The following is a 13,876-nucleotide window of genomic DNA, read 5'->3' as shown; positions in this document are numbered from 1 at the left end:
CCCAGGGCGCGTCGTCCAGCTCCCTCTGCCAAGTGACCTTCACCACCCACGTCCATCGGGAGGGCTCCCCCAGCTTAACACCTCCACCCCGCAGGCATCTGGAAGGATCTCCCCCAGCCCCCCGGCACTGATCGGTGCTGACGGGACGACACTGACCAGCACCTTCTGTAGGACAGGTGTTGGGTAGTCAAACTCACTGTCGGGTCTGTTTCCCAGATTAGACTTAATTCACCGAGCTGTGACCTGCCTTCTGAAACCCGACGGAGGGAGAGTCTGACGGCACCCATGCCCCCAGTGCCTTAGCGGGGCAGCCGCTCGTCCGCTGGGCGGGAGGTCGGCAGCCTCACCCCTTCCGAGGGGGGATCCCCAGGCAGCATCAGCCCCCCCGCCCCTCGGCTCCTGGGTGCCACACCGCCCAGCGTGGCTGTGGGCTCGGAGGAGGTCTCCCTACCTTTCTGAAGGACAGACCCAGTTCTGCTTGTAATGAAACAGAGTGACCCGTCCACACGCACCTGGGGATGCTGGTGAGATAGGTCATGACATTCTGGAACTCCTTGTCGGGGACGTCGCCGAAGGCCGGGTAGTCGGGGAAGGTGATGACGGGGCTGCCGTCCTGCCCCCGCCCACCTGGGGAGAGAGAAGAGCTGCACTCAGCACGGGGGGCGCGGGGGCGCTGCTCCCGGGTGTCGGCAGGACAGTCATTTTCCAGAAGGAAACTCACTTTCCGTGTTTTGGGTTTTTTTTTTGTTTTGATGTGGACCATCTTTAAAGTCTTTATTGAATTTGTTACAATATTGCTTCTGTTTTTACGTTTTGTTTTTTTGGCCGCAGGCATGTGGGATCTTAGCTCCCTGACCAGGGATCGAACCCACACCCCCTGCACTGGAAGGCGAAGTCTTCACCACCGGACCGCCAGGGAAGTCCCTTCCATGTCTTTTATTATGAGAGAAATGTGTGCTCTCGATGGGAACATTTGGAATGAGGTGATGAGCTGAAGCAGGTACCCGCTATCCTGCCGCCGCCGGAGCATCGCGGGAGCACGTTTCCTCCCAAACCCACTTCCGTGCGCTCTTGTGTGTGACGGACCGCGCTGAACAGAAAGCTGGCATCCTGCTTCCTTCCTGACGGCGTGGACGTTTTCCACGCGCCACAGGTGACGTGAAGAGCGTTTAAACATTGCACGTGCCACCAGGCTGCAGCCCGACCGCCTGGGCGCCCTGTGGCGACTTCGGGTAGACAGTTCCTGTCTGATGGGAGTCATCCCTTCGGCACCGTGTGTGGGGAGGTACAGGTGGAACCGGCGGGGGGGGGGGGGCACTTTTCCCAGGGGAGGTGCACCCGACACAGTTCCCGAGGGAAAACGAGGCAGTGGCCTGGGATCTGGGAAGGTGAGCACGGCTCCCCAGGGCCAGGCAGTCGGGAGGGCAGGCGTGGAGATGCAGGCTGGGATTCTGGGCCGAGCTGTCCCACCGACGACCTGGGCGGCAGTGCAGAGGCCAGGAGGTGAGGCCAGGCGTGGTCTGCTGCCAGCTGGTGCCCTGCGCGGCAGGAGGTGGCCACCTCTGCTCCTCCGGGGCTGGGTCCTTCCCTCTTCCCTTTGAACCGAGGCTGGCCTGGCCCATCCGAGGTGGCAGAAGTGATGCCGCGTGACTCTCAAGGCTGGTCTGCAGTGAACTTGCAGAGGACAGCCTGACACAGGCGAGCACCTGGGGCCCCTTACAAGGGCAGACCCGGTTGACCCCTGAAGACCTCTCACTCTGTCCACACCAGCTGCTCTGGTGTCCACTGGCAGCATCTGGGCAGTTCTGGCCGTCACTCTGGGGGGTGCTGGCCTCCGGTGGGTGGGGCTGCTCTACGTCCTACAATGTGGGACAGCCCCACGGGGGAGCCGTCCCCCCAGTGTCAGCGGTGCTGGGCTGCGAAGCCAGCCACCCCGACCTTCGCACATGGACACCCCGGCAGGAGGTTACGGCAGTTTGGTCCAGGGCAGGCAGTGGGCACCGTGATAACTGGCCAGGGCGTCCTCACGTTGGGAGGCGGGCAACCCGGGTGTCCTGGCGGGTGGGGGAGGGATGGAGAGGACGAGGGCCACCTCCGCCCCGGGCTCTGCTTGGCCAACCCGCACGGGGTGTCCGCAAAAACCCAGGACGCTCCAGCTTTGTTCCAGACGCTGAAGCTCGGGATGTGTTGTCTTCTAACCAATTCCCAGACTTGACGACGTGAACCAACCCGGCCCGTCGGCTCGCGCCCTGCAGGTTGGGATGGCGGCGGGCTTGGTGGTCCTCAGCTCAGGGCCTTGCCACCCGCCTGTGGGCTCGCCTGAGCCTGGGGTCACCTTCCAGCCTCCCTCAGATGCTGGCGGAACCCCCTCCCGTGGCTGTAGCGCTGGGGTCGCTCTCTGCCCCCCTCGGCCGCCTACCCTCCTCCAGACACCCCCGATAGCCCAGGCCGGCGGTAGGGTATCTTGGTCACATCAGCTCCCTTGTCCTTGGCCCCCCGTGTGCTGGGGGACCTGGGGCCTGTGAGGCCCAGTGGTCAGTGACCTTGTAGCCGCCGAGCTGGGGCCGTGGTTACTTCCGCAAAACCCCCTCCCCGAGCACCCGGCGGCCTCTGAATAACAGGAGGTGTGTCTGGGGGTCAGGGCCCCCCTGGGGTCTCCTCCTGAGGGCAGCGGGTGAAGACCTGAAGGAAGGTCAAGGTCATGACCCTGTCCTGTTGGGGACTTTGGTTTCTCAGAAGGACACCCCGCTCTCCGTCCTCCATGAGGTGGGCGCCCCTCGTGGTGCCCCCCCAGGAACAGCAGGAGGCCGTCTCTGCTGACAGACCTCAGAGGCTCAGCTTTCCTGCTCAGGGGGCTCAGGCCTCGAGGTTTAACCCCCGAGCGACACCACGGGTCCATGTGCAGGGGGGCAGGTGGGCCTGAGCCACACAGGGCATGGCCTGGGGAGCAGCTCCTGGCACCAAGGGGCGGGCAGGGGAGCCCGGGGGCGCAGGACTGGCTCTCGGAGCTCAGGAGAGACCCCAACCTGCTGGCCAGGGGAAAGGGCTGCGAGCAGGGGGCCTTCAACCTCGGGCCCCTGACCGACAGCACAGCGAGCCTTGGGGGGCAGGCCTGCCCGGTGGAGCGGCGCCGCCCTGCTCCAGGCACTGCTCTCGCGCAATGCTCACGGCCTTTGCGGGCCCGAGGCACCAGCACCCTGGCCGGCCGGATAGGGCAGCAAGATGTCCCTGCAGGCTGGAGACAGAGCCCGGATCCCAGGGGAGGTGGCAGGTGGACAGGGGCTGGAGATACGGAGCGACCCCAGGACAGGCTTGTGGGCAGTGCCGGCCCCTCGCCCTTGTCGGTGGCGGGCGCCCCAGGGGCTTCTCCCAGAAGGCGGAGCCACAGAAGCCAGAGCCCAGGCCCTGGACACTGCACGGGGGCGACTGTGCCACACCTGCACCTCCTCCCCGTCCCAGGAGAGCTCTGGAATCCAGGAGACCGCAGCCAGGAGCAGCCGGGCCACGCCCCCCTGGGGACCCAGCTGGCCCCTGGCCGGCATTTGCCGGCTCTGAGCTGCCCTCATCACAGGCATCGGTGCAATGGGGGGCGGGCCGCACCGCACGGATTGTCCCCAGGCCCCACGACGCGGTCACGGAAGGCCAGGAGGCCGACCGCCTGGCGAGCAGACACTCCCCCGCCCGCGTCACACAGCCTGGCCTTCGCACTCACCAGACAGGTACGCAAAGCGCTTCTGCAGCTGGTCCTGGATGTCGGCAGCACAGAGCGGGCTGATGTCGTGGTGCATGATTTCATCTGCGGGGAGAGCAGAGCAGACGGAAACACGCTGTCATTTGGAGGAAATGGCCTCCCGAGCTACGTCTGGGTCAGCCCCACCGCAGACACTCGAGGGTCCAGCGGTCACGGGCCTGGAGAAAGGGATTCCAGTTTCCAGTAGAGAAACCTTTGTTTCGCAGAGCACAGAAAGCTGTGCGCTGAGTGATTCATCAGTATTTAAAGCGTGGTGTGTGTCAGAAGCACAGAGAAAGGCGGAGGGAGTGGAGGAAGGGACAGGGAGGGACACGGGGGGACAGAGGGGGACACGGAGGGACAGAGGGGGACAGAGAAGGACCGGCAGGCAGAGGGGAGGTGGGGGGAGTGGGCCAGGACCGGAGCTGGAGGACTGACCCCGAGATGACTGCTGGGGGAGCAGACACTCTTTGGTCTGAGAGCACCTACCGACATCCTGGGAGTGGCTGGGCCACCCTTGGGGTTCTCGCCTGCTGTCTATGCAACAACCCACTGGTCAGACTGGAAACCTGGCCATGGCAGTGGGTTCAGACATACATGCCTGGAGCCTCACCCCAGCCTGACACTGACCCTGAGCAGGGCACTGAGCCCGGTACTGACAGCCACAAGTCCTAAATCAGGGCCCCGAGTGACCCAGTCACAGCCTGGAGGCGTTGACCAGAAACAAAAGGTTTAGCAAGACTCCGGGTGGAACCCGGACACGGCCAGGGTCTGGGTCCATGCGGGGGCACCAGCAGGTGGCCACAGGGCCGGGCTGCTGGGGGGCCTTTGCGGACCTGTGTCTCTAGTTGCTGCTAGGTGGGTACCACGTGAGTGACGGCCCACGTCTCGTGTCTCCAGACCCGGGTGTCCTGGAGAGTCTGCAGCCTTCAGTGTTGACACAACTTCTCCACAGAGACTACAACTCACAAATGGCTTAAGAGTCAGCTCTCCTACACCCAGAAGAAGACCCCGGCCCCCAGGGCCTGGAGATTCAGGTCACGGAGACAGTGGAACGCCCTCCGAGCGGATGAGCCTCCGTCCTGCAGACCAGTGAGCGTGGGCAGGTGGCACAATTAAACGCACAGGCGGGTCCCCAGATCCCGGCTGTCATCTGTGGAGCTGCCGAGACCCACGGCTGGCTGCCCCGGGACTGCCTGGTGCTGACGAGGACGTGACGGGGGCCGTGTCCACTCATCCCGACACAGCCGCAGCCCGTTCAGGGTCAGGGACCGAATGACGGGTCACACTCAGAAAACTCAGAGGCCACGACTCTGCCGGTTCCACGGGCAGCTCGGGGCCATGCCACCTCCCCTGTGCAGGGAAACGTCTCACCAGTGGCTTTCTTTTGTGGGAGAAAAACAGGGCTGGAAACAAGTGCTAAAAGAAAACCTGAAATGTTTTAAATTCCAGACGAGGTGGTTTACGGCCGTCACACCTCATTTATTTAGAACACACGTCAGGTGCGATGGACGGGCAGCTGCACCGGAGGCTGGGAGGCCAGACTTTATGCTGCCCACACTGTCGAGCATGGACCCTGTTCTCCTCAAATCCGGCCTCTGCCCGCCGGGGACAAGCGCGTCATTGAGACGGACCCCCAGGGAAGTGGGGTCGCCCTCAAGCTTGGAAAGGAGACGCCCAGGGCTGCAGAAAACAGCACGGACGCTGCTAGCTGGCAAGTCCCCAGACCGGCGTGGACGCTGGGACGGGCAGTTCCTCAGGCCTCGCAGGACTGCCCTCAGCTCGCAGACCCCCCCGGACCACATCGAGACTCCGACGGGCATTTCTGCAGAGATTCTCAGACCTGGTTTCGAGCAGCTCCGAGCGGCAGGGCCTTCACGTGGCCCCTCCGACGAGCACACTTCCTCCTTCCTGAGCTCGCTGTGGACACCAGAGCTGTCTGCCCTCCGTGTCCAGCTCCCCCGGACGGCAGGCGGCTCCCCACGTACTAGGGGCACGGTGGCTACCCCTGACCACCCCTGCCCTTTCTCACTGTCTGGACCACCGTCCATGTTAAGCTGCTTCCACAGAGGGACGCGCTTGGGGCCGCCGCCCTGACGTGCTTCGAGTTCCCCGACCAGCCGAGGTCCTGCCAGGCCCGGGGTCTCTGCACAGGCTGCCCCTCTGTGATGCTTCTCCCATCCCTGTTTCCTGGTCCAATCCTACTCAAGATGTCTTACCGAGATGCCACCTCTTCGGGGTGTCTTTCTCCGCCTCCTAGCCTGGCGGGGGCCTCACAGCACCCTGCACCCCCGCGGAGGGCACCAGCCGGCCCACTCCCAGGGCAGGAGCCCAGAGAACTCGTGCTGAACGGACAGACGATGACTCCTCAGAGCTTCACGTGGAATCTGGCTAATTTGGCAAAGTTCGTTCTGACTTGCACACAGGCTGGTTCCAGAATTTCTGCCCGTTGCAGGCCCCGCGGGTGCAGACCCCTCACCACGGCAGCCGCGCCCCAGAACCCACCACCCGTGAATCTTCTGGGGCAGAACTAACCTAATATTGTGCCTTAGATCAAATGACCCAATTTAGGTTTGAAGGTAGGGTTACTCTGCACACGAGGTCCATTCAGACAAATGGACCGAACAAAACCTCATACGTGTTAAATGGTCACTGGCCGCCCCTCAGAGAGCTGAGAATAACCGAGCAGTTTCCGGCCGCCATCGGGGCACATGGTGCTCGTCACGCGCCCTCCGTGGACAGCAGGCGCTGCGGCGTCAGGCACGCACTGCTCTTTCTCCCTCAAAGGCTGGGGCCTCGTCCACGATATTTCATCCTGCACTCGAGCGGCAGGTGGCGGCCAGTTGACAAGGAAGTGGAGGTACCCGGCCTGGCCCATCTGAGGTCTGGGACGGGAAGTGGGGTCGCCCTGCCCGCCGGGTGAGGGTCAGGGTCAGGGTCAGGGGAGGCCCAGTTCCTGCACAGACCCGCTCTGTGTGCACACAAGGCCTCACAGATAACCACCCGACAACGACTTTCCTGTCGCCCAGACGTAAGCGGAGCCTCCAGGCAATTACCCAGCACAGAGTCACTCTGAGATGGGAGGGGTGCAGTGGGGAGAGGACAGCGCTTCCCTTCAGACTCCTGCAGGGTGGGGGCCGGGGGCGGGGTCTGCAGGTTGACCTGGTCCCTCTGGCACCAGCTCTGGGAGCCCGTCTGGAAGTGTCGCTCTGTCCGGAGCACCGCAGGGGACAGAGGCCCGCTCCCTGTCAGAGGCCAGAGGGAATGACCCCTCGCTGAGCTCACGACATCTCAGCGGTGCGGGGACCCAGCTCAGTTCTACATGAGGACAAAGGGGAAGAAACATCGACCGCTGGAATCTCTGGCCACGAAGTGGTCCCCTGAGTCCTGGTCTGCGCAGCAATCGGAGAGTCCGGGGGAGGGGCACCACCCTTTTATCTTCACACCGTTTCATCTTAACACAATCAGACTCCGGCAGCAAACTTCCTTCCTCTGGCAAACTGACTCGCATATTTTCTTTCTTTTAGGACGAGGATTTCACAGTGCAGAGCAGGCTGCATCTGGCCCGCGCTGCCCATGGGAAGGGCCTCCGAGCGGCACCGTGCATGCCAGCGCTGCTCGGGCCGAGAACACGTGCAGGGTTGGGGCTCGAGAGACGCAGGGCGCCTGGACCCTGAAGATCCATGTCCCGGTGGCGAGGGTCTGGGTCAAGGACGCCCGCGGCGCGTGCAGAAGCCTGGCGTTCGTGTTCGAGGCTGGTCCCCGCCTTGCTGAAGCGGGGACAGGAGGCTGAGAAGGGCTCCGACGGAGGGGTCGGCAGCTGGCAAGAGGCCCTGGGCCGCAAAGTCCACTAAGTCCGTCACGAGCTAATTCTCTTCCTTGTTTATATCTGGCTGCACATCCACACCCGAGGCTTTTGTTTATTTTCTGTCAAAATACACCCGTGATGCCCTTTCTGAGTCCGAAGTGGAGAGTCCGTGGGGTGGCCTCACCATCCCGCGTGGGTGGGATTCCTAGTCTACCGAGACCCCACCCAGGAAGCCCCAAACCAGAGCAGAGCGTGTGCGGAGGGATGGCCGCAAAGAGGCGACTCCAAGCTGGGGGACGAGGATGCCTGGGGCTCCAGACAGGCAGGGACCCATCAGCTCCCCAAGTCCCTGGTCGGGCGGGAGAGGCATCTCCATGGCAACCTGTAGTCCACGGGACGGCTCTGGGGTTCAGCCCTCCGGGTGTTGGAGATCGACACTCACTTGGGCTGAATCCTCCCTCACAGGTCATCCTGGGTATTTTTAACAAGTCACTCGTTCCTGGATTAGGCACAAACATTTCACGTCACGTACGATGCGTCGTTACCTCAGTTCATCCCTGTTCTCCCCGATCTCCTGATCTCAAGACGTGAATCCTTATGTATTTTAAAATAAAAGGCCCCATGTGAGAAGATGCTTAACCAAACTCGTGCTCAGGGAAGCCCCATCCTCAGCAGAGGGGTTGGCTCCCAGGCACCCCCGGCGGAGCTCAGGGAACCAGCCAGGGCCCAGCTGGCGCCGTAGGAGCTCTTCCGCGTGGGCGCCAGGGACAAACCCTGAGCAGAGCCACGGGAGGCCCTGGGGGACCACAGCGGGCACCAGCTGTGCAGACGAGGCCCCGCGGCCTCCTGCCATCCAGGCTGCAGACCTGCATCTTCCGAGGCCACGGCCCACTCGGCGTCGTGTCTGCAGCTCAGGCTGCGTGGGAATGACCCCTGGGGCCTCGGCGGGGCTCTCGTAGAACCCTCATCCCGCCCTGCCCCGCCGGCCATGGCCTTTTCGATCGGTCTCAGACGAGTGCAGGCTTCTCAAGGCCACCCGCCCGCGGGGCTGGCGCTGATCAGACCCTCCTTCCGTGCGCTGGACAGCCAATCAGAGGCCAGGGCTCCCCGGACGCGTCTCCATCTGCCCCTTCACCGACACCCGTTCTGTGAAGGTTCTGGACGTCAGAAGAGACCACCTGGGCACGTTTCACAGCCTGGCTCGTGGATATTCACGCCGCACGCTTGGCGGTTTCAGAGCTACAAACAACTTCTTGAAAAACAGCTTTTGGAACCCTGTCCCGTAGGGTGTCAACTACATCACCTCCGCCACGTCCCGGGCGACGCAGGGCATGGCAGACACCTGGCTTAGACGTTGCACCGCCTGCCGATGGCAGACGGCTGAGCCCTAGCGGGCCTCGGAATCCTCTCTAACACAGGCTCCAGGCAGCTCGCCAAGCACGCGGAGACCTGCCCCGACCCGCATCAGCGACCTGCATCAGCGCATAAGCGACCCTCACACCCATGGGCCCTCACGCCAGCACGGAGCATTTTCCAGGGGCTCCACTCACAGTGGGGGGCTCCAGACCTTTACTTCTCTGCACCTTTGTCAGAGCCCCTCCCCAGTCGGGGAGAGAAGGGCTCCGCAGTCAGACAAACTGCGTTGGCAGGTGGATCTTAACCGCTGCGCCCCCAGGGAAGCCCCCAGGGAGAATTCTGGCCCGAGATCTTCTAAGGTCTGAAGCTGTGTGCGGAGCGGAGAATGACCTTGCCCTCGGTGAACGGGCAGACGCGCACCTGCAGCCACCTGTGAGCAAGGACGGTCCGTTGTCCCCGAGGCTCACACAGAGCTGCTCTGGCCTCTGGGCCACCTCCTGGTCCAGAGGCTGTGCTCTATTTTGCAGAACCACCACCCGTTATGTGCAGGGTTCCTGGTCTCCTGGGCGGTGGACCAGTGCTCCACAGGCAGGCGGGAGCTGTGTGACCTTGGGCGTGTTACCTAACCTCTCTGAACTGGTCTCTTCGTCTGTAAATCAGGATAATTGCGGCATCTAGCTCTGGGGAGGCAGTGCACACGTGCAGCATGGCGTCTGGCATGCGGTGGGTGTTTAACTGCTGCTAGTGTGCGACCTGGCACCTGGCGCACTGCACCTCGGGGAGGTCGGGCCAGGAAAGGGCCGCATCCACCCCTCAGCCTCTCCCGTTTCTTCTGGCTCTGCTGCCGTTAGCGAGAGCAGGGACGTGCCCACGGGGAAAGGCGGGTTCTGGGTGGGATGGCCCCACCCCGGCTTTCCCTTCCCGCACCTGCTCCGAGGCACAGCTCCGCCTAGGACCCTCCACCCGGCCTGACCGTCCTGCGTCTCTCAGCTCAGCTGGGGCCACCCCAGCGCCTGATCCCAGAGCGCCGGCACCCCCGCTGCGTGCGCGGCGGCTCACGTGTCTCCAGAGCAGGCCGCCCGCCCCCAGGGCTCCCGAGATGACCGGAGTCCCCGTCTCTGCTGCCCGACCCACAGACACCCGGGTCGCGGAGCTGGGGTCTGGCCGCGTGCTCGGACGGCCGGGTTCACCCTGGGTTCAGCGTGGGCACCGGGCTGGGGCCTGGGATGTGCGCTTGGACCAAGGGGCCTTGGGCCCCGTAGAGGACCCGGAAGGGGCCCCCTTGCCATGGGCGAGGGCCTCCTTTGCATCCACACCGTGGAGCTCCAAGCGGGGTCGGGCTGCCCCCGCGAGGCCTCCCTAGAGAAGGGCCCTGATGAACTAGAACCAGACCTGCAGGACGGGGGTGGGGGGGGTGGGGGGGTTGGAAGCCCAGCAGGAGGCCTCGTGGCCACATCGCAGGCAGGTTAATTTACTACACGTCCCTCTGCGCAGTGACTCCTGAGTGCCCAGAGCAGGCTGGAGGGATGAGGGTGGTTCACACACCCAGCAGGGAGCCAGGCGGCAGGTGGGCCAGGTGAGAGGTCGGGGAGGACTAGGGCAGCCGGGGGCCTGGGCTGCAGCCTCCGAGCTCGGGCATCGGGTGTGGGCTGGCACGGAACAGAATCTCTGTGGACCTTTTATTACCAACAACGCTCATCCTAGTGACCCCCGTCCCCGCGCAGCACCGGGCAAACCCTGCCAGGGTCCAGCTCCCGAGCCTGGCCGGCCCACCAGGCAGGTCGTCACACACGATGGCCCAAGGTTACGACGACGCAGTGGGCAGAACTGCTGACACCCACCGGCTCCCCATGGCTCCTGGGAGCCCCCAGAGCCCGGCCAAGCTGGAAAGGGGCGGGGGATCTGCAGGCCGGGCCGCAAAGCAGCCCCGGGGCCAGACGGTGGGCGTCCCTCTCCTGGGCCTCACGGCTCCTCCCCCGGCCGAAAGTCCACCCCCGCCCAGGGCCTGAGGGTCAATCCTTTCCAAACCTTCCTCCTCCTGGGCGTCCTGGGCCCGAGAGCACCTGCCTGATGAGTTAATGTGGCCACTTAAACATGCACCCAGCGGCCCACGTCCCCGCGAAAGAGCGGGTCTGAGGGCAGAACAGCAGCCCCGCCAGGCAGGCCCCCAGCTTCCGTCTGAGCTGCGCTGGAAGTCCCTCGGGCTCCTGCCTGCTCCAAAAGCCGCGACCCTCAGCGCCCAGTTAGCTGGAACCTGCCCTCGCGCTGTTCGCGTCTCATCCCGGCCGGGCGGGGCCTCCACAGGGATCAGGGACACGGTCCAGATGGGATTCCAGGCCCTGGAGATGACCGGGAGGGGGGCTGCGGCTGGGGTCACTCTGGCCCGGCCTCCCCGCAGGACGCACCGAGCAGAGGCCGCAGGAGGTGCCTCGAGGGCCTGTGGAGGACGTGAAGCCTTCCCGGGGGCCGATGGCCAGCAGCTCACACACCCTTCAAGCCACACCCCCACCACGCCCTCTTTGCACGTGAGCACTTCGGGGTCCAGTGAAAGCCAGCAGGTCCGAGCAGCGCGCCGGCAGCAGGGCCTCACCCTCACTCGGCTTTGGGTCCAGCCTCCCGCCACGCTGGGCCCCCGGCAGCTTGTCGGACACGTCTCACGAACACACCACAGATACACACACGTGTGAGCCCACTGCTGCTTGGAAAGGAAGGAGATGTGCGACAGCTCTTTTCTAAAACAGCCACGTGTCAACAGTAAAAGCAGCAGGTCCGTAAAGCTCAGGGACGTCCACCTCCTTCCGCCCCTCCTGGCTCCGAAGGCAGAAGGCGGGGCTGCGAGCAGAACCCCGGGGACCTGTCCATATCTGCCTCGAAAAGCAGCTCACAGAGCGGGCCCGACACCCACACCGCGCTCCTGCAAGGGCCCCAGAAGCTCCCCAAACCCTCCCCTCGATGGTGGACACGCTCATCCCACTTCCTAAGTGTCCGCAGCTCGACAAATCTGAGACCAAACAAGGAACTGCATTAACCTTCTCAAGACACACCCCTCCCCCACAAAAAACAGAATCAACGATGCACAGGGCAGAGGAGGCTGGGGCCTTGGGCGACAGGGACAGGGGCGCATGTCACCCTGAGCCTCACCCAGGCGGTCCCTGCTGACGGGGTCCCTGATCGCCAGACGGGACAGCTCAGAGCAGAGTGGGGCCTGGGCCCTCCACGGACGCTGCCCCGCCGGAGCTTGACTGTGGAGCCCCGGACACACACAGGAGACAGGGGAGAGACACAGAGGTAGAGAGACAGAGACAGAGAGTGAGAAAGACACAGAGAGACAGAGGGACTGCGGGGGAGAGGCAGAGACAGTGACACACACAGACACAGCGAGACAGACGAGACAGACCAAGTGAGAGAGACAGAGACAGAGAGAGGAAGGGGTGGAGAAGGGGCGACGGAGAGGGAGCTGGGGGAGGGGGTGGAGGAGGGGTGACGGAGAGGGAGCTGGGGGTGGGCAGCGGCGGGTCGTGCACACCTGGCGACCTCCCTGGTTTCAGAAGGGACAGAATGGGAGACCCTGGCCCTGGTCTGGGAGCGTGGCTCAGCCCCGCTGTCCTGCTCTGTGGGCTCCGCTGCCCTGGACGCGGTGAGGGAGCTGTGGCCTCGCCACGTGACTCTCATCCATTCCATCTGCCCAGGGCCCAGCTGCCGGCTCGGCCGGTGCCAACCGCTCCCCTCGCCCCCCATCCTGTGCAGCCTGAGCAGAAGTGAGGAAGGAGGTGCAGCGACCTGTCCGCAAACACCAGGCGCTCATAAAAGTCAGCATCCGGTTACAGAGCCAGGTACGGGCCACCTGGGGAGTGTGCCCCAGCAACACCAAGGAAGAGGTCCCAGCACATGTGCCAACAGCTCTGGGAAACTGGACCCACGCGTCCTTCTGTAGGAAACCAGTGGATGGTTTCCAGAGACTGGGGGAGAAGCCCTCCGCCCCTCAGGCACCCCAAATTGCCTCAGGACATTCACTCAAGAGCCCGTTTATCTTAAAAATAAAGCACGTGTTAGAAAAACACCTAGAATTTTTGAGGGAACGTGGTAAGAATCAGAGCAGGAGTGTAGCTTGGAAACAAAGGGGCGGCTTTGATGACCACGCAGGTCCACGCAGGAGGGAAGACTACGGCATTCGGTAGGGAACGCACCGCCCACTGGCGAGCCTCTAAGCTCTAAGCCCCAGGAAGCGTTCCTTTCAGGATCCCAGCCTTGTCACCTTGCTGCCACCTCAGGCGTGAATCACACGCTCTCACCCTGTGTGCCAGCTTGTGTTCCGACCTGGCCACCCAGGCGGTCACCGTCCTGAGCCTTGTCCATCAGGAAACTCACTGATTCCCTCGTCTCACCTTCGGGTCACCTCGTTATAAAACCGGAAACTTCATGCACTGAAGGCTAGGGTGCGGCTGATTCATTAAAATTTACAAAAGACCATTTAACGCACTGTTGGTCAATCCTTAGCAGGAGCACCCACCGCAAAATGAACTCACGACAAACCACTTCCAAGCGAGCACCCTCCGTCCCTAGAAACGAGCCCAGGAACCTGGGCGCCCTCCCGGGCCCAGCTCTTTGTTCTCGGTCACCACGGGTGTGACCCTCCCCCAGCCAGGCAGGTACAGGAGCGCGAGCTGCAGACCGCCCCGCGGTGCTCCCCCCGCCGGTCCAGCCCCGGTCCCGCTGCGTGGAGAGCCCCCACCGGCACCCCCCAGCATCGGCAGGTCTCCCGCAGCCGGAACAAAGGAGCTTCCAGGCGGAGCGGCGACTGTGGCCCGGTACCCGGCAGGCGCTGCCCGAGGATGAGAATGAGGATGGGGGGGAGGGACGCGCGGCACGCCCACCCGGGAGGCTGCCTTCCGCGCCCGCCACCCGGCCCGGACCCCGCGGACAAGTCCCGAGTCCGGCGTGGGCGCCGCGCCAGACCCCCGGGGCCCCGCCCCGGCGCGCAC

General features: G+C 63.9%; 1 protein-coding gene across 18 annotated transcripts in view; it reads right to left on the bottom strand.

Moving 5' to 3' along the window:
• MCF2L (MCF.2 cell line derived transforming sequence like) overlaps positions 1–13,876 on the bottom strand; it is a 119,712-nt gene that overhangs the window by 45,660 nt on the left and 60,176 nt on the right. For all 18 annotated transcript variants that reach the window (XM_073795424.1, XM_073795426.1, XM_073795429.1 and 15 more), the window contains 2 exons: positions 3,713–3,796; positions 513–627 (listed from right to left, as the gene is read on the bottom strand). In XM_073795424.1, coding sequence (XP_073651525.1) covers positions 513–627; positions 3,713–3,796 — 199 coding nt within the window. The remainder of the gene's footprint in view (positions 1–512; positions 628–3,712; positions 3,797–13,876) is intronic.

The sequence above is a fragment of the Tursiops truncatus genome, chromosome 18 (genome assembly GCF_011762595.2).
Source record: "Tursiops truncatus isolate mTurTru1 chromosome 18, mTurTru1.mat.Y, whole genome shotgun sequence".
Classification (NCBI taxonomy): domain Eukaryota; kingdom Metazoa; phylum Chordata; class Mammalia; order Artiodactyla; family Delphinidae; genus Tursiops; species Tursiops truncatus.
Note: the sequence above shows the minus strand (reverse complement) of the source record. Positions and strands in the feature narration are given on the sequence as shown.